The sequence below is a fragment of the Ammospiza caudacuta genome, chromosome 8 (assembly GCF_027887145.1).
Source record: "Ammospiza caudacuta isolate bAmmCau1 chromosome 8, bAmmCau1.pri, whole genome shotgun sequence".
Classification (NCBI taxonomy): domain Eukaryota; kingdom Metazoa; phylum Chordata; class Aves; order Passeriformes; family Passerellidae; genus Ammospiza; species Ammospiza caudacuta.
Window position 1 is genome coordinate 12,883,288 of NC_080600.1, and position 18,439 is coordinate 12,901,726.

General features: G+C 40.1%; 1 protein-coding gene across 1 annotated transcript in view; it reads right to left on the reverse strand.

Annotated features, from left to right (window-relative positions):
* Window positions 1-18,439, reverse strand: part of CALCRL (calcitonin receptor like receptor) — a 64,559-nt gene that overhangs the window by 7,989 nt on the left and 38,131 nt on the right. Inside the window, exons 6-12 of the mRNA XM_058809284.1 lie at window positions 17,415-17,506; window positions 12,340-12,466; window positions 10,822-10,975; window positions 9,562-9,622; window positions 9,377-9,443; window positions 2,550-2,768; window positions 2,151-2,192 (exon numbers count right to left, since the gene is read on the reverse strand). Of these exons, the coding sequence (XP_058665267.1) occupies window positions 2,151-2,192; window positions 2,550-2,768; window positions 9,377-9,443; window positions 9,562-9,622; window positions 10,822-10,975; window positions 12,340-12,466; window positions 17,415-17,506 (762 nt within the window). The remainder of the gene's footprint in view (window positions 1-2,150; window positions 2,193-2,549; window positions 2,769-9,376; window positions 9,444-9,561; window positions 9,623-10,821; window positions 10,976-12,339; window positions 12,467-17,414; window positions 17,507-18,439) is intronic.

Sequence of the window (18,439 nt, forward strand, 5' to 3'; positions counted from 1 at the left end):
TACAGACATCTATGTTTAACTAAGTCAAGGTCTATGGTCTAAAAATTGAACTCCTAAATTAATAAATGTTAAAATACCTCCATCCTCCTTTAAATATTATTCTGCCAGTAGATATTCAAGCAGTGATTCACTTATTAGCAGGAGTTGTGGAAGAGCTCATCTTTTACCACTGATGAGCCCATGGTGAATTAAGGGCATGACTCAGGTTTGGTTTTTCTTACACAGCAGAAAAGGATATGTTAAAAAATATGAGTTTGTAACAATGAAATATTAACAGCTACAGGAATAGATTCCAAAATCAATCATAATTTAAAATTAAAAACAGCCTTGGAAGAGGCACAAGGATGAAGACAGAACTGAGCAGTGGGCAATATTTTTTCACAAAAACTGCAGAAATTTCATGGTTTTCCACCCCTCCTCCTTAATTTTCTGCTGGAGCAGAAAAATCTGATTTTTTTCAAAATATCTGTTTTTAGAAGGCATTCTGAACTATACCATGGCATTGTGAAGGCATCCTGAGCTTTCTGCTCTGTACAAGGGAAAGAGTGTCAATGAGTGAGATGTCAATGCAGAGTGAGGGCAAGTGATCAGATCCAATCCAGAACACTTAATGATGTTCTTGTTTGGAAATAAATGTATCAGTAGAGACTTGAACCTGCATCAACTCTATGGTAATATCAGATCAAGGCCCCTACCCCAGACAAAGCCTTTCTTCATCTTTTCTGGCTCCTTGGCAAAAAATAAAATCAGTGAGACTCATGCATTTGGGTGGGGGGACACACAACAAAGACACACAAATAAACCTTCAAAGTCCATAGTAGTTTCATTGCAATTCTGTCAGCTTTGGACTTAGGAAGAGAAGGAAGGCCAATCCACACTAGTCAATTCTAGCATTAATGAAATATTTACCTTTGAGTAAAAATTACTCCCCAGTAACACTATAGAAACACACTGACACAATTTTAGATAAAAAAAACCCTATTCAGTCTGAGGAAAACATCTGGTTACTCCCAACTTTCTGTTTACAGCCTACACTGTAACCACACTAAATGTAGAACAAATGAGCAAACAGATGTGTAAGAATAACTATAGCATTGTAATTGTTCCTCTGCCAAAAGTGCTGGCAAATTGCCAGTTAGTTTTTTGGTGGGGGTAGTTCTGTTCATTTGTTTTGGGGTTGCTGGGATTTTTTTTTTTTTTTGCAAGCAAGAGCAACATTAACAATTTCAGATATATTTTTTTAGCCTTCCTACTACTTTGACCTCTGACACTAAGCCTCTGAAAGTGTAGTCTCTACAGCCTGGGGCAAGAGTTTCCACATGAAAGTCACCCTGTGCACTCCAGGGACCTTGAGCTAGCCAAGATAACAGCAAAGCTTGTTAGCTTCAACAGGATCAATACCATCTATTGCTGACACCTGGCACAATCCTCTAATATCAGAATGAGGTCTGTCCTTGGAACTGGCTGATCATGGTGCCTTAAACATGCACTTGTGACCCACACAAATTCCTGCCCTAAGTGCACCAAGCTGTTAAGGTCTGACTGTTGGAATGCTGCTTTTCACTTGTGCTAAAAAACACTTTTCCAAACCTCAGCCTAAAATTCTCCCAGGAAGCCTCATAAAACAGTCCCAGACTCATAGAAGGAGTTTGGTTGGAAGAGACCTTAGTGACCATCCAATTCCAGCCCATGGGGTACAGCCATAGCCCAGCCCAGCAACACCTGTGCAGTGTGGTCCTGTTCCTGCTACAGAGGGACCGAGCAGTGATTCTCCAGGATAACATCTTGTACAGCTTCCAACACAGACAAAAAAACCTTCTGGGTGTTGAACTGCTTTTCAGTGTTATGAAATTTATCTGGACTTTATAGCAAAGTGACAACTCTCTTCAATTTCTTAATCAAGACAAATGTGTATAGCTCAGCACCCAAGAATCAGTCCTGACACACTTAATGGTGTCATTAATGATCCCACAGTCCTTTCCAAGCTCTGCTTTTGGCATCCTGATACTTTGTTTTCTTCTTTTAATTTAGACAAATTTAGACATAAAAATAAAAACCAGGAAGAAAATATTACCACCTCCTTAATTGCTGAAACAAAAGCATATAAAAAAGAAAAATTATTATAGATATAGTAAAAGTTGTTACTCTACCTCGCCATTGAAGAAGCAGAAGATTGTAGCCACCAGTAGACCCTGTAAAATAAAACCAAAGATTCTGCTTTAACTCATATGCATGTAGGCTATTTCAGGTGTGAGATAATTAAACGTTTGCGATACAATTTCAGATATAGATGGCACAGAAAATGCAGGACAAATCTCAACATGATGAACTAGTTCTACAAATAGACCACTAAAAACATGGGGCCATCTTTCTACCACGACATTTCCTTTGAAAATTAGAAGGTAAGTAAACGAATATCCAGCATACTGAAAAATCAAAAACTATGGATGAAGATCTTTAAAAACTCCAATACACTACTATTTCTCTTGATTTGCTTGCCATGCCAGCTGCTCTGAGCTGAGGGAGGCAGGGCTGCCTGCTGTCCCCACCTGGTAGTGCATGAGGATGTGCATGACGTAGTCGTACACCTCCTCTGCGATCCTGCCCTCGGGCCGCCACGGGAACAGCACAAACTCGATGCCAAGGAGAGGGACAAGAATCAGGGTGGCTCTCACTGCCTTCATGTACAGGTTGGACTCAGCCTTGTGGGTGTCTTTCAGCTTGGTTATGAGAACACGAACGATGTTCAGCAGGAAGAAAAGGTTCACCTGTCAGAAAAGGAAATGACACTGAGAAAGAGGTCTGGAAAATAATCCCACACACTGACTTGTGAGACTGGAAACCAGACAACACAAACTCACACTGCTTGTATAATCACCCTGGGATTACACAAGAGATATCAGAGAAACATCTTTGAAAATACCTTAAAGTAACTGAGATGTGGCTCAAACTTGCAGTATCCACACCCATTCCTCAAACTCTCTAAGCAAAGTACCTGTCAGTGGTAATAACCTACACACCTTTCTCTCTGATGCCAGTAACAGTGCATGGGTAAAGGACTGATTCTTTTCTAGCTGGTCAAGAGAGAGGAAGATGCTTTTCCCTCCTTGCATTTAAATACGGTTCTTCAAAGCCCTACTTTTTATTTTTCAAACATGAATTTGGTAAACTTAAAGAGAAGGTAAAATCTGAATAATAATAAAAAAATCACCAAAACGCTGCTACAAGGAGCTGTATATTCCTCTGGACAAACAGTAGATTTGGCATTCTTACAGTAGCCAATGGTTGGATCTTTTATTCTTTCAGCAGAGCTGCCAATGGGGCAAGCACTGAGATGATGCTCCATGTCATTCCCTTGCACTACTGAAATTGTTTATTTCCATAGTTACTAAGGCTTTCTTTTGTTAGAAATGGTATATCTCTGTTTTTTTTCCAGGTTTGACCGGGAAAAAGAATCCCAAACTATCATTGTGAGCAAACACAAAACTGATACACGGGTATGTGTATGGATACACACACACAGGTATGTGCATGGATACACACACACACATGGGTATGTGTATGGACACACACACACGGATATGTGTATGGATACACACACACAGAGCAATGTGCATGGATACACACACACATAGGTATGTATATGGATACACACACACAGAGCTATGTGTATGGATACACACACACACACAGGGATGTGCATGGATACACACACACGGGGATGTGCATGGATACACACACACAGGGATGTGTATGGATACGCACACACAGGGATGTGCATGGATACACACACACAGGGATGTGTATGGATACACACACACACAGGGATGTGCATGGATACACACACACACACAGGTATGTGCATGGATACACACACACACAGAGCTATGTGTATGGATACACACACACACACACACAGGTATGTGCATGGATACACACACACAGGGATGTGCATGGATACACACACACACAGAGGTATGTGCATGGATACACACACACACACAGGTATGTGCATGGATACACACACACACAGGGATGTGCAAGGATACACACACACACAGGGATGTGCATGGATACACACACACAGGTATGTGCATGGATACACACACACACAGGGATGTGCATGGATACACACACACAGAGGGATGTGCATGGATACACACACACACAGGGATGTGCATGGATACACACACACAGGGATGTGCATGGATACACACACACACAGGGATGTGCATGGATACACACACACAGGTATGTGCATGGATACACACACACACACAGGTATGTGCATGGATACACACACACACACAGGGATGTGCATGGATACACACACACAGGGATGTGCATGGATACACACACACAGGGATGTGCATGGATACACACACACACAGGAATGTGCATGGATACACACACACACAGGTATGTGCTTGGATACACACACACACACAGGTATGTGCTTGGATACACACACACACACAGGTATGTGCTTGGATACACACACACACACAGGGATGTGCATGGATACACACACACACAGGGATGTGCATGGATACACACACACACAGGTATGTGCTTGGATACACACACACACACAGGTATGTGCTTGGATACACACACACACACAGGTATGTGCTTGGATACACACACACACACAGGTATGTGCATGGATACACACAAACCCCCCAGGGATGAGGAACCAGAGCCCCAGCAGCCCTGGGGATGATCCCAGCCCACCCTCAGCTCCTGTGCAGCCCCTGGTGGGAGCTGCAGGCAGATGAGACCCTGGGAGCTCAGCCAGTCCCTGTCCTTGTCCCAGGCACAGACAGGACAGAGGTGCTCTGGGGAGCTGCTATGGAAGGGACAGAGGCTCTGCTCCATCTCTGCCTCCACAGGACTGTCTGCCCTTGCCAACAGCTACAGACAAATGGGGGACAGGGGAAGAATCTGGCAGACAGACAGACAAATCCCTTCTAAAATACATCAGAATTTCTGGTCTAGGAGGAATTCTCTGTCTTGCTGTAGCACAAGTGCAAGCAGGGAAGGCATTTCAGACTGTGGCTGTTACGCTCCACAGCCCTGACAGAATTCTTTCTGTCAGTTCAGGCTTTCAGGATAAATAGCTCTGTGCTATTATAGCAACATGGTCCTTTACAGATATGGGATGTTATTTATATTCTACTTACATGCTATTTAAATAACTCTAACAGGAAGCTGTTTTACATAGGAAACTACTGCATGAAGTTCTCCTGGAAGCCTCCAGCTACCTTTAAGCTTTGTTTAAACACCCAAGGTCTTCTGACTCTTTCTCAAGGGATTTATTTGGATTTTATGTAGCCCACGATCCCTATCCAACTTCCTATTGTACGTGCAGACAATGAGTCCTTCCTCCATTTCTAAATTTAATCCTTCTCAAATCTACTTGTTCAACATTAACACATCTCAAACACTGAGTTTTCTGTCCTCTCATGTTTTGGCAGTGTGGCCAATTCCTATAACACTGTCCTTAAGTGCTAGCTGAAGATGAAAGCTGCAGCAGCCAGGCATAAATTGCAGTACCCAATGAGGGAGTTCTTTTAAAATATGCACGGATTTTTTTTATTTGTTTCACCCACCAAACCCAAAATGCACAAAATTAAGCATGCAAAGAGTCTGCAAATACCAAAAAGGGAGGAGGCAAAGCAGAGGGCAGAGCTGAGCAGAACAGGATGAGTGTCAGTACAAGTATGTAGCACTAGTTTTTGATGAATATCTCTTCTGTCGGAAAATAAAAGTGAGATTGGGATGAACTGAATTTTTAATTAAAGTCATGAAAGCAGGTCCTGGTTTTAAGTAAGGTGCTGAGTAGATTTTTACATTTAAGCAAAAGTAGGGCAGTGGAACTCCCTGCATGCACATTATCATCAAATTGATTGTGATGGTTTGGAAAAGCCCAAAGGAGCTCTGTTGCACTATCTGCACAATGAACACAGAGTGAAATAGCAACAGCCCCACAGTGACCTGAAAATTGAACAAGGCAACTGAGCAAATATAGAAACAAAGGCAGAGAAGGCAATCCTAGACACAAAAAATGTATTGGTGCCTATACTGGAAACTCAGGAACATTTAGAGTCTGGCTTGAGAGTGACAATGAACTGAAGCTGAGTTCCTAAGTCAATAGGGGCTGCAGTTTTTGAATTAAACTCTCCTCATGTCCCTGATATTTCTACTTTTCTCCATGCTGAGTTTGCACTAAGTAGTATAGTAATCCTTTTAGTTTAAATTCTGTTTCAATTCTTCCTCAGTATGATATAAACAGACCATTCTCACTCAAGGCACTCAGATATTTTTAGTTATGAGTTGGTAGCCACTGCCTGGCTTTTAGTACAGTTGTTCAGCTCCATTTCTTTGCCTGCTTGGACACAACTGAGCATTCAACTTCTAAACTCCTAAGCCTGGTACCAAGTTGAGCTTAAAATCATTAAACACAAGGACATAAAAGACAGGGGAGCACCTGAGCTTCATTCTAGCACACCTTCACTCAGAACTTGCATCTGTAGAGGTCTGTCAGACTGCAACACCAACAAATAACATTATTGCAGGGAGAAAGGAACATCCCTGTGACAATATCTATATAAAAAATGGCATAGCTAAGTAATCCAGTGGAACCCAAACAAAGAAAACCACAAGAGCACTGGCACATCTGAAGTCTACATGAAATCACTACTGCTTTCACTGAAGTGCAAACCAATTCCTTTTCCCTCCCCCCTCGATTTTGATCAATATTTGTCTAGCATGCAAACTAACATCACCCTCTGCTGTCTCATTCCCACTCTGTTTCTTTAATTGTGAGTGCTTAGGCAGACAGTTGTAATTTAATGGTCAGTTGAAGACAATTCCAATCAAAGTGCAACCTATGTCTGCTCCTGTTTCTTTGGCAGAAGAACTGACCACAGTTACGTAACAACAGGGGCCATAAAAGCAGCGTTGTTTTTAACTTTATGTAATTGTAGGATTTTCAGTGGTGTACAAGAGTTAAATTCCCATTGGTTTCTGCCAATTCTCCCTGGCACCCACTTGACAGTCCCCTTCACGTTCTTTGAGATCTGCTCCTGCAAATAGAAACAGTGTCTTCCCCCTCGTTATCTAATTTGCAGTTTAATGTTGTTGCTTAAATGTCTACTAAAGCAGGTCATGCTTAGTAAAGTGTGGAAATTGTATCTGGCAAGCAAGCTGCTTAAGCAAATGAGGGTTCTGTTCACAAAGCCTAAACACATGCATTTAATCTAACATCTTTAGCCCTGCCTTGTCTTTTCTGAATTGAAACAAAAAAAATCTTTTTTTTTTGCCTCCAGAAAGGAAAACAACTCCTTTAAAGTACTTTCACATTACAGACAAGATGCACAGTTTAATCTGTTATTCCTAGATGATTTTCAAATAAATTTACTCATTGTACTGAGGCAAGAAAAATACAAGAGAAACACTTTTAGTTCGGTCACGAAAAATATATGAATATCAGGTGAACAAAGTTGTAAATTGCAAAGAGGATGGACAAAGACCCTGCCCAGACCAACCCCACAGAGATGATTATTATGCCTCCAGTAAAATCAAAGAACATTTCGAATGTGGCCTTGAATAGAAACAAGACTTGGTCATTTGGGATGGATCCAGAGCATTTGAATCCCACCGGAGTCCGGCCACTTGCAGTGTGATTTTTATGGAGGCCACTGCTTAGAAAGAGAAAAAAATGACCTTACATCCTAAAATGAGGCCACTTCATGGAAGATAGTACAGTCTCACAGTTTTTACACAAATTTTTACATTGCTATTTAAAGCAAATTCTAATACTAATTATTGTTCAGCTTGAAAGAGTTTTACTTAAGTGATATATCTCTGAAGAGACACCAGAACAATGAAAGTAACAACCCACAAAAAAACCCCAATACTTTTCTGTGAAAACAGGGTTTCATCTCCTGTGTAAAGCAGAGAGAATAAAAACTGAAAGGATTTAGAACTGAGTTTAAGTTTACAGATTAGAGCATAGCAGATCCGTACATGAACAGATACAGCAGACCTGTCTGACAGGGCAAGAGATTACCAGCAATAATCCACACCCCAAGGGTCACAGATCTCCATGACTTCATGGGTATTGCTCTGGCTGCCCACACACAGGGGCTCAGGTCTGTCATGGTATCACAGTCTTCAAAATTTAAGTTCACTAGTTAATTTCACTGTGAATGAAAAAGGGATTCACAAGAATCCCAGGATTTATGCAATGGTCTTCTGAGAGAATCCTCCATGCACTGAATGCCCTCCACAGGTATTCATTAACAAGTTAACAGAAGGGCAAAGTGTAGATCAGAAAGTGGAATTATTTCCGTAAAGTTAGGAAATTCCATAAAGGTTTTTATTCCTATCAACTTCTTTTTGTGAACTGAAAAGTGGGGAGCAAAGTCAGCAGCCATGGACCCAGCAGTTTGGCCAGATCAGCTTGAGGTTTTTGCTTCAATAAAACAAATGACTGTCAGACACCATCAGGGGCTAATGACATATGGAATGCTTCTATGCTAATTATGTTAATAATGATAGTTGTTTAAGTGCACACCTATTTCTATTTAGCAACAATCCACTGCCTGAATTCCATGGGGTAAATCCAGTCCTGGTGCAACTGACCTACAAGATTGATTTTTATGCAGTAATGTCCTCAGTTACTCACCCAGAATTTCATTTAGCAGTGAACACTGAATAGAGCTGGCACTGACTTGGGGTGTCAGACAGAACACTGTGCTCTAAGATTTCCTGAGCACTCCAGAAACAGAGGAGCTGCAATACCCCAGTGGCCAAAGCAGAGAGTGCTAAATTAGTGTCAGAACAGGGCCAGTCACAGGTACTGGCAGAACCATTTGCACTGGCTCTCTCACAATCACCTGCTGTGATTTCTCTCCATCCCATATTCCCACCACAGCCAGTCCTGGCACCCAAAGCCCCTCCCTGAACCCCAGACAGTCTGGTGGCTGCTTGGCCACGGCTCAGTGAGGCTCCTGGCAGGGTCCACCTGGCAATTAGTCTGGCCAAGAGAGGCATTCTCAGCTCAAGGAAGGATTTTAAATTCCCCTCCACTACTCCAGGTAAGGTTTAGTCCTTCTTTGTCTCTAACATTTAAGTGGAATGATAATCAACACTGCAAACCCTGAGTTTCTCCAAGGACCAGAAGCACAGATCCTTAATAAGGCCAAGACTTCTTGTATCTTGTGTGTCTGAAGCACCTGCTGGGTGAAGCAGCAGACTCACAAGTGACAGTGACCTCTAAATGTTGGCTTAAGGCTCTTACCTTTGTAAGCCCACCAAGAGCAGCCAGGAAAAAAACAAGAAAACAAAATATTATTTGGAAAATGCTTACCAAGAGAGCAGCACAAATAGGGCCATGGATGATGTAAAGCAGATGAGTATCAGAGCTGATCCAACAACTACAGAAAACAAACAGGAAAAGAAAAAGAAAAGGTATTTATTAGCTTTGTTGGTTTTTTTTTTTTTTTACCTTAAAGAAAATATAAAAGTTTCGCAAAGCAAGCTGAAGCTACTTACTTGTCATTATAATATAAGCTTCTTGCAACAGCATGTATGCAGGCAGGGATCAGTGGAAAACCTGTGGAGAAAAAAGCCAGCATTTTCTTCATTAGTAAAACCTGGTTAATACCTAAGCAAACTTGCATATTTTGTAGGAATCTTCTGTATTTTCATCTCACCCAAACTATATACCTGCAGAGAAAATAAACTAACATGGACCAATTTAAACTTTCTTTCCTTAGATTTCTTTCTGAGGGCTGTGTGAAACCTTATTCCCACTGACTTGCCAAGAAATCCACAGCAACAAGCAGGAAAGGCAAATCAACTTTTTAGAATACAAGTTATCTTCATTAACAGAGGCTTTTCAGGCTGCAATCTGCAGTTCCAGCAATAGGAAGGTAATATTAAAATGGTGGTTGCATTAATGAGCAAAGCTTCAATAGTGTGGCCAGTGGAGAGCATGTTCTCACTGGTATGAGGACAAACTATCAACACCTTGCTGTATTTAAAAAAACAACTTTGAAATTAGATTCAGAAAATTAAGCCAAATGAAAAAAAAAATTGAAAAGAATAAGTAAATTAGTCATCTGGGCCCTTGACCCTCTGGTGGTGCCTGATCTTCAGGAGCTGCTGAGCACCTGTGAGCTCCCAGCTGTGCCTGCAGTGGGGCAGTGACCCAGGTACCCATCACACTGGAGCTGGGTGTGCCAGTGCAGGGAGGCTGCCAGAGCCTTCACTTTCACTTTGTGAACAAGCCCTTGTGCACTATCTGAGGTGAGTGGGCTTGGCTTGTTGGTTTTGATACTGATACTACTCGAGATGTCCAGTTACTGCTATTCTGTGTTTGCTTAGTGAACAATACAGGTCAAATGGAAGTGCTGGAAAAATAAATCCTCAGCCATCTCCAACTCAGTCCTGACCCTCCACCCTCGGCACGGCGAGACTTCTCTGAAAACAAACATTCACTCCTGAATAAACATCTTTGAGGTGAGGAACAATGAATAATTACTTCTTAAGGTCTCTTTTATATAGGAGACTATTTTCTCTACACAAAGGAGGAGTCACTTCCTGACTCCAGAGACGCATAATCTCCCTCTCTCAGCAGAGGTACACACAACTTCCTACATTAATATTTCTAAGCTTGTTCAAACACTCCAGACAAAGAATTGGGGTGTGCCATGGTCACTCAAAGCTACAGCTCGGAGAGGCAAAGGTAGGGGTGTTTGAGGGAGGAAGAGGCTGCATTGACCTGAAAATGCACAAGGTGAAAGCACATACCCCAGCCAAGAAGGTAATACCACATCAAGTGCTGCTTCTCAGCAAAAACAGCCACCACAATCAGTGTGTGCAGGTAAATGCCTTCACACAGCATCCAAAAGTAGTTGCAACCCATCAGGTACAGGTAGATGAACTGTGACACTTTGCAACTAACCTGCAGGGAAAAAGAAACAGGGTATAACATAAATTTATAATTTGCAGAAATCTCAGAGTTTTATTTGCAAAGTGGAAAAAAATATCACTGGAAATAATGTTTATTCTGCTTTTCAATACAATTACATATTTATTTACTTTTTAAAATAGAATTTTCTTCACATTACAATCCCCTACTTTGTGGTGACATAAAACTAATAACTGAGTCTGGATTTTTATTATTCAAACACGAGGACCCTGACATCCTCCAGCGTGACAGAATGCTGCTATGATATTTTGCCTTATTGCAAACCTTACCACACTTAACCATTCCAAATCTTTAAATTATCTGATAATAACCCCACAAGAAATGTACTTTGATGTGGGTAATCTCCTCTCAGTTTTACCCATCACAACATATAACTACCTCAGAGAACAATTTATGTTTTTAAAATGCTTACAATACTTCCAGTTTTAACCTAGTCATAACTGCACATAGGGACTGAGAGCTCACAGTAGGTTCGGGAGAAGCCTGGCATTTATTATTTGTATTTAGCTTCCAAATATATTCTACAGTTGAAATGCTATAAATATAATTTATTGGGAAGTATGTGAGGTTGTGAACAAGGAGCAACAGCTAACTTGCAGATTTGGTCACATTAAAACATTTTTTCCCATCCTTCCAATATTGCTGCCTGTTTGATTGTTCTATTTCTGCCACTTGGCTTAAAACAAACCAAAACCCAATATTGTTTTACCATTTTCTGCTACCTAACTCACTTGATGATGATTATTAGCAGCTATCTCAGGTATGTTTTCCAGCACATTGATGACTGCTTCTACAGGAGAAAAGGAAATCATCTTTTTACTCAATTCAACTTCTGCAGTGTTTAACCTAACTTCAGAATTAAGATTTATCTTCCATGTCTAAAAAACAATAAAGCCAGAGCTAGGGATTTGTTTGTTTATGTACTTCATCTTTAGAATATTGTGTTGCAAAAATAAAAATTTTTCTTAGTTTAACTGAAGATGGCCATGCTAAAGCCATAAGACAGATCCAAAACGTCTTGCAAAACCTTTTTTCCTGCCCTTCCTTGGTGAATTCAGCTGTCAGCCTCCCTGACCCTTATACTCTCACAATAAAGCACAGCCATCTAGAATAGATGCAGCTGTTTCAGGGCAAAAAACCACTCTGTGGAGCTGGGCAGAGGCATCCAGTGAGCTCAGCCCCACTTTTACCATTCCACAGCCTGGAGAGTGCAGCGTGCCAGGCACTGTGAGACATCTGCAGAGAGCATTCCATCAGCTGTGCACTCCCACCTCTGCTGCAGCACTCTCTGAGCCACTCACCTACAAACACGCACACTCTGCCAGACTTTCACTTACTGGGTTGGTTGCAACTAACTCCTGGTTGTTGGCAACGGCCGTCAGTGAAATTATTGTTACAACAGAGTTGCAAACAAAAGAGAAAAACAGATTTTTATGCAGGGTAATCCTTTGGCAGCTCAAGCTCCTGGAAAAGAGAAACAAGAACAAATGAGTACATGGGAGGACAGCTATGTGTACCTGGGGACAACTCTGACATTTGAAAATGTTAGAGTTCTTGATTTTACTAACAAGTCCTACACCAACACTTTCTTCATGTCCAGAGCAAATTTAATACAGCAAAGGGAAGAAAGAAAGTACATTTAGATCCAATATGCTTATAGTGTCCAGCTGAAAACTATTTAAATGCTGATAATAATTTTCAGAAGATTTACTTTTCTTTTGGTTAGTTCCTGAAGAATTTCCCAATTACCTATCACACCTGTGTTTGATGAAGCTGTCTTACCCTGTTTCCATTTACCCAAATCAGACCTTTCATATCCTTTTCTTCAGCCCAAAGCTAGAGAATTATCTAAATAAGCAAAGTAATACAAATCTCCCCCTGACTTTTGTGTATAACTAAGTTATAAACAATTTATAGGACATAATTATAAAATCCCTAGAGAACTGCATTTAATTGTGTTAATTTCTAAAATTTGCTTTTAATCTTGCAATAAAATTAAAGAGAGAATATCTTTGAAAGATAAAACAAACAAACAAAAAAAACCAAACAGAAATTCAACTATATCAAAGAATGTTGAACTTAGGTGCAGCAACTTTCTGTTTTTCTGCCATCCTAGAGGAAGCAGGAATAACTCAGTGTAATCAAGAAGGAGGGACTGCTTTTCATTCAAGCTTTTCAGTGAACTCCTGGGCTGCTTCAGAGACAGCACTGAGTTGCTGCAGAGTCCCCACACCTGCCTGTCCCCAGGTAATGGCCAGAGAGAAGGAGTGCAGCTGATTGACCCTTGGGAATGACCAACTAGGGGAGAAAATCTACCACTTACACACGTGCCACTGAGAGAAATAAGAAGCACATTCAAAAGGGCAGCAGGGGACATGTCTAAACTGTCACCCAAGGGAAAAAAAATTAAGTCAAGTTTTCTGGCCTCTTCAAATAGCATGCCTGGAAGAAAAGATAAAGGAGGGACATCGGTGATTTGTTTTTAATTTGAGAGGATAGAAGGGACACCTTTGTATTTTTTCAGAGAAATGCAGATATGGAATCTTCACAAAGGCTGGAGGAGTACATTGAAAACTGCTGACAGATGAAACAACCAAGGTGACCAAAGGAAAAAGAGGACAGCCCTACAAGCCTGGCCATAGGGCAGCCTTGGCTGCATCCTTTGCAGGGCACCAAGCACCCACAGACCCTGCACTGAGCTCACAGTACTCACTGCCCTGAGACACTCCAAGCCCATGGCACTAAAAACAGGGCAAAGAGAAAGAAACCCCTCTCTAACCAGTGCTGCCATTTAACAGGGACCTACAGGAAACTTTGGTTACCACGTGTCATTTGGCTGAAGAAAACACAAAAGAAAAAGTTTCAAGATTTGGAAAAAGGGTTGCATATGAGTTTGAGGAAAAATATATTCCATTAGGCTCTTTAAGATTTTATTTGAGTCTTGTTTTAATACCCAAAAAAAGATAAAATTTAATTATTATAACATACAGGGTCTTACATTCTTTGCAAATGTATTTTTCTGTGTTTTCTTTTCCCCCCTGTATGTTTATATATGAAAAGAGAGACAATGCTAGATTGCAGCGAAGGGCTTTGTGTAAACAAGTCCTGAACAGCTCTGGAATTCTGTCTGCTTATTGTTAAGACTCAAGGCTCAGGCGAGGAAGAGCACGTACAGCTAATGGGGCCATCGCTCCGGGTCATCCCGCAGCTGTTCCTGTTGAATATTCAAACACACCCATCCACACCCACCTCCACCCATGCATGAAAGGACTGAGAGGATCACCGGACAAGAAACAGAAAGCAAGACTGATGACATTTAAAAACTAAGACTGTTTTTGGTAATAAAAAGATTTTTCCTAAGCTTCCCAAGCTTCCCCACCCTCTCTCTCCTGTTATCCTTCCTATAGTCCTTTATTCTCACTGTTTATCTTAATGACATAATATCCTTTAATCACTTAATTCTCATGTTTATGATCTAAGTAGATCTAAGTACATTTGAATGATGAACCCCTCAATTAAACCTCAAATAAAGAGAGACTTCCTACTATATTATTTATTTACCTTCTTTTTTTTTTTTCTTTTTTTTTGACTCCTGTATATCTTGGGAATCAGGGAACAATTAATTTCTCCAACAGGAAAACGGGTGACATTTTCAAAAGCCCCTAAGTGGGTTTGAGATCTAAGTTTTTATGGTATTTTAATACTGCAAAACTCAACCTGTGAGATCCACATAAGCACCCAGGGGAATGATCTGTTCAGATGACATTAACTGAGTGATTTAGGTAGCTCTGTCTCCATAACAATCCAATAATCAGCGCTTTGCCCACTCTCTCTTTCTTTAACACACTGCTGCTCTCCTGTGTGAATGCTGTCATGGGATTTGATGTGACACTTGATCAACAAATGTTTGTTTTTTTTTTTGTCTGCTTTGATTTTAGGTGGGGGCACCTTTGAAACTGCAGCTCGCCTTTATCCTAAATCACTGCTTTTTAAGTATTCTCTTGCCTCATTTTTCATTCTTTATGCAAACCATGCAATTATTTTTAACATTTGCATCACATGCATGATCTCGAGTATGCTACAGAATGACAAAGCAGAGACACGGCAAAGAGTTACTTTTATGTCTTTTATGTCTCATAGATGAGTTTTCAGAGATGTTCAGAGTTCCAAGCTATGACCCATCTCATTCTGTTAAACCAAGAACTCCAATGCACTAGGGGAACACAAGTCACAAGCTGGACAAGTATTTCTAAGGAGAAAATTTTATGAAGAAAAAACAAAACCTAAAACGCAGAAAAATTTTAGTCCTAAAAAATAATTCAAATCCCAAACAGTTGATATTTCCTTTGAGGAAAAGTTCCAAATTCCTAGTCAGATCTAAAGATATCCTAATGATCAGAAATCCAGAAAATGTTATCTGGAAACTGTCAGTTGACTTACAGATTAAATGTTTTGGAAATGACAAATTCAAAGACACCTCCCACAATAGGGAAAAAAAAAGTCCACCTGTTAAAGCTATGAATAATTATCCAAGCCTTAGCTGATACATAATACATCCTGGTATTAATCTAGGTCCTTAAATACCCTTCTGCTACTAAAAATACTTTAGAGGAACTGTACATCCCAAGAGAACAGCTTGCAGAGGACTTTCTTCAGCTTCCTTTGAATTTTGTAATTTCCTTTTATATCCCAACATAACCACAGTCTAGAAAATGTGGTTTGTGGGTCTGGATTAATTCCCTGTGGTTCTCTGAGGAAGGATGATCCTGCTCCCAGAGAAGAAAATCTCTGGATGGTGAGACAAACATGACACAGGATGGCAGCACAGCAGATCACCTGCTTTTGCAGTAAATGCCACAAGTAAAGATGAAATTATTTTGGTTTTCATATTATTGTATAGAAAAATCATGCTTGACTCTCTGTGAACTTATAAAATCATCTCCTACTCCAAATCCTTTTCTTTTCCCATGTGTTAAAGCATTTTTCCTGTCACATTAGAGATTTAGTCTGCTAAACTTTGTGTCATTTATTGCAACAGTACTGTCCATTTTTATGCAAAATCAAAGTTCTTATGATGACTCAGAGCCATTTCACACATTGAGTTTGTGGAAGGAAAGTGAATTTGGAAAGAAGTGTTGTTTTTATAAATCATACAAAAGAAATTGATTGAAAACCAATTATATGTGTTCTCCTCATGAAATGAGATCAGAAAAAACTGAAATGCCATCTTGAATATTGGATTTTCAAAGGAAAGGCTACAAAGTTGAAACCCTCCTGTTTGTGGGGGATTTGCAGGAATGCTGTGGAGCCTGGGGAAATAATGCACAGCTAAAGTGGGAGTGCTGCTTTCAGACAGACTAAAAAGAACTTTTTTTCTTTTTAATCAGCTATCAGCTGCCTCCACCTAATCAAAGCCCACAGCATGAGAAGAGCAGCATCCACGGGCACTGGCAGTACCTGCTATTGCTATTTAAATGTCAGGAGGAAACGGAGGGAGGCAGCAGGGGCAGATGTGCAGTGCCAAGGAGAAGGTGTTTATGAAATGATTAAAGCAGGCTGACAAGGGCAGCCTGCTCTGGCCACAGCAGCAGCTGGCACAGGGAACAACTCGTCTTTCTCAGCTCTGCCCATGTGGCAACACTCCTGGGTTCACCCTTCCACCAGGCCTCAGCAGCTTCTTAAAGGAAGAAGAAAAGAAAACAAGTCTTTCATAGGGAAGAAATGAAAGTTCACCAAATATGAAGTAATAAGACTAATTTTAAAAGGCCTGTGTATTGTATTACGAGCTGTTGGGACAATGGTGACACACTGCTCAAACTTCCTTTCAAGAAGGTGACATAATTGTTAGTCAGCAGATGACAAGCCTGTCATACACAATACTGTGAATCAAAAAATGGGATTATTCTTACTATTTCCATTTCTACTGTAGCTCTCAGCCTTACTTCCCTTACAGTTGCCATGTTTTGTGAGTACCACTTTGGAATGTTACTGTACCTATCAAATGTCATCACTATTTTGGTTTCCACTTGCTCTTTAGTCCAGTTGATGCTTGGCATAACACAGAATCATAGAACATCCGGACTTGGAAGAGACCCACAAGGATCACTGTGTCCAGTTCCCAGTATCATACTGTCATTTATCACTAAAAAAATCCAGACATCACAAACCCAAAATGAACAAACCTTTTCCCATTTCCTATTTTCAATATATTCTACAGGTTTTTGATTTTAGATTTCTGAGAAAAGAAACCTGCATTTTTACTACAATATAAAGTCCAATGGCAAACCTATATACTGGCTTTCTTCACCTTCCTGCTTGATCTAATTTTATTTGGATGGCTGGTGTTCCAAAGCACTGAAACCAGGATTGTGGCAACCACTGGGATTTGATGAAGGATTTTAAATGTGCTTACTTAAAATAAAAGAATATGCCAAGAGAAATCAGAAGTGATACAATTGAAAGTCCATGTCCGATGATGGCCAAGTAATACAAGTTCAGAGCAGTCTGCAAGACAAAAACAAAGCCAAGTGATTCAGACAGAGCTACTGCTGATAAAGCACATATTTATACATCTCTTCTTGCAATGAAAGTGACTTTCTAGTCACTAGTACTAATAAGGACAAAAAAAGAAAACAAAACCATTTCAGGTAATGATGGAACAAGTCTTTTCTCAGCATTTTCAGAGTGAGCTATGATTATGGTACTGGAAATTCAGTTTTTATTGAGCATTTCAGGAAGGGCATGAAAAAATTGACAATAACTCAAAAACAGTGAAGACTATTATGTTAAGTAGTCACAATTATGTTTCAATATTATGTTATGTTAAATAAGCCTGCTACCAATTATGGTATAATGAAACTCTGGATAGGTAAAAAAGGTTAAAAAAAAGGGACTAGTGATTTAATATTTGGAATATGTTCATGTTATCATTCATTCTTGTAGCTAATATATTTATTTACTAATAAGATTTATCAGAAAGTAGCAAACCTTTCCTTTTAGTCATGTCTTGCAAAAAACCCTTACTGCACTAAATGTAAGGGTATAATCTGGCACATAAGGAAAGGAAGATTTTCAGGTTGAACTTTATACTCACACAATAAAGCACAACTATTTGGGTTCCATAGGGAGAGTTAGAGCACATCCAAACGCTCACATACTGCAAACTCTGTGCATCCCCTGAACTTATTATTCTAAGTTAGAACAGAGTAATAGCAGCTTGCTATACATACTGACTTTTGAGATTAAAAAAATGATTAAACGATTACAAGTAAAACTTTAAGAAGGTTGTAAGATGACACAAGGGTAACTCTTGAATGTGCACTAGAAATTTTCAAATTAAAATTATTTTTTTAAATGAGATAGCTTCCTTTAAAAGAAAAACCAAACATCAATGCAATAGGTATAAATGGAACTTATTGTGAAATTCAGAAAGTGAAC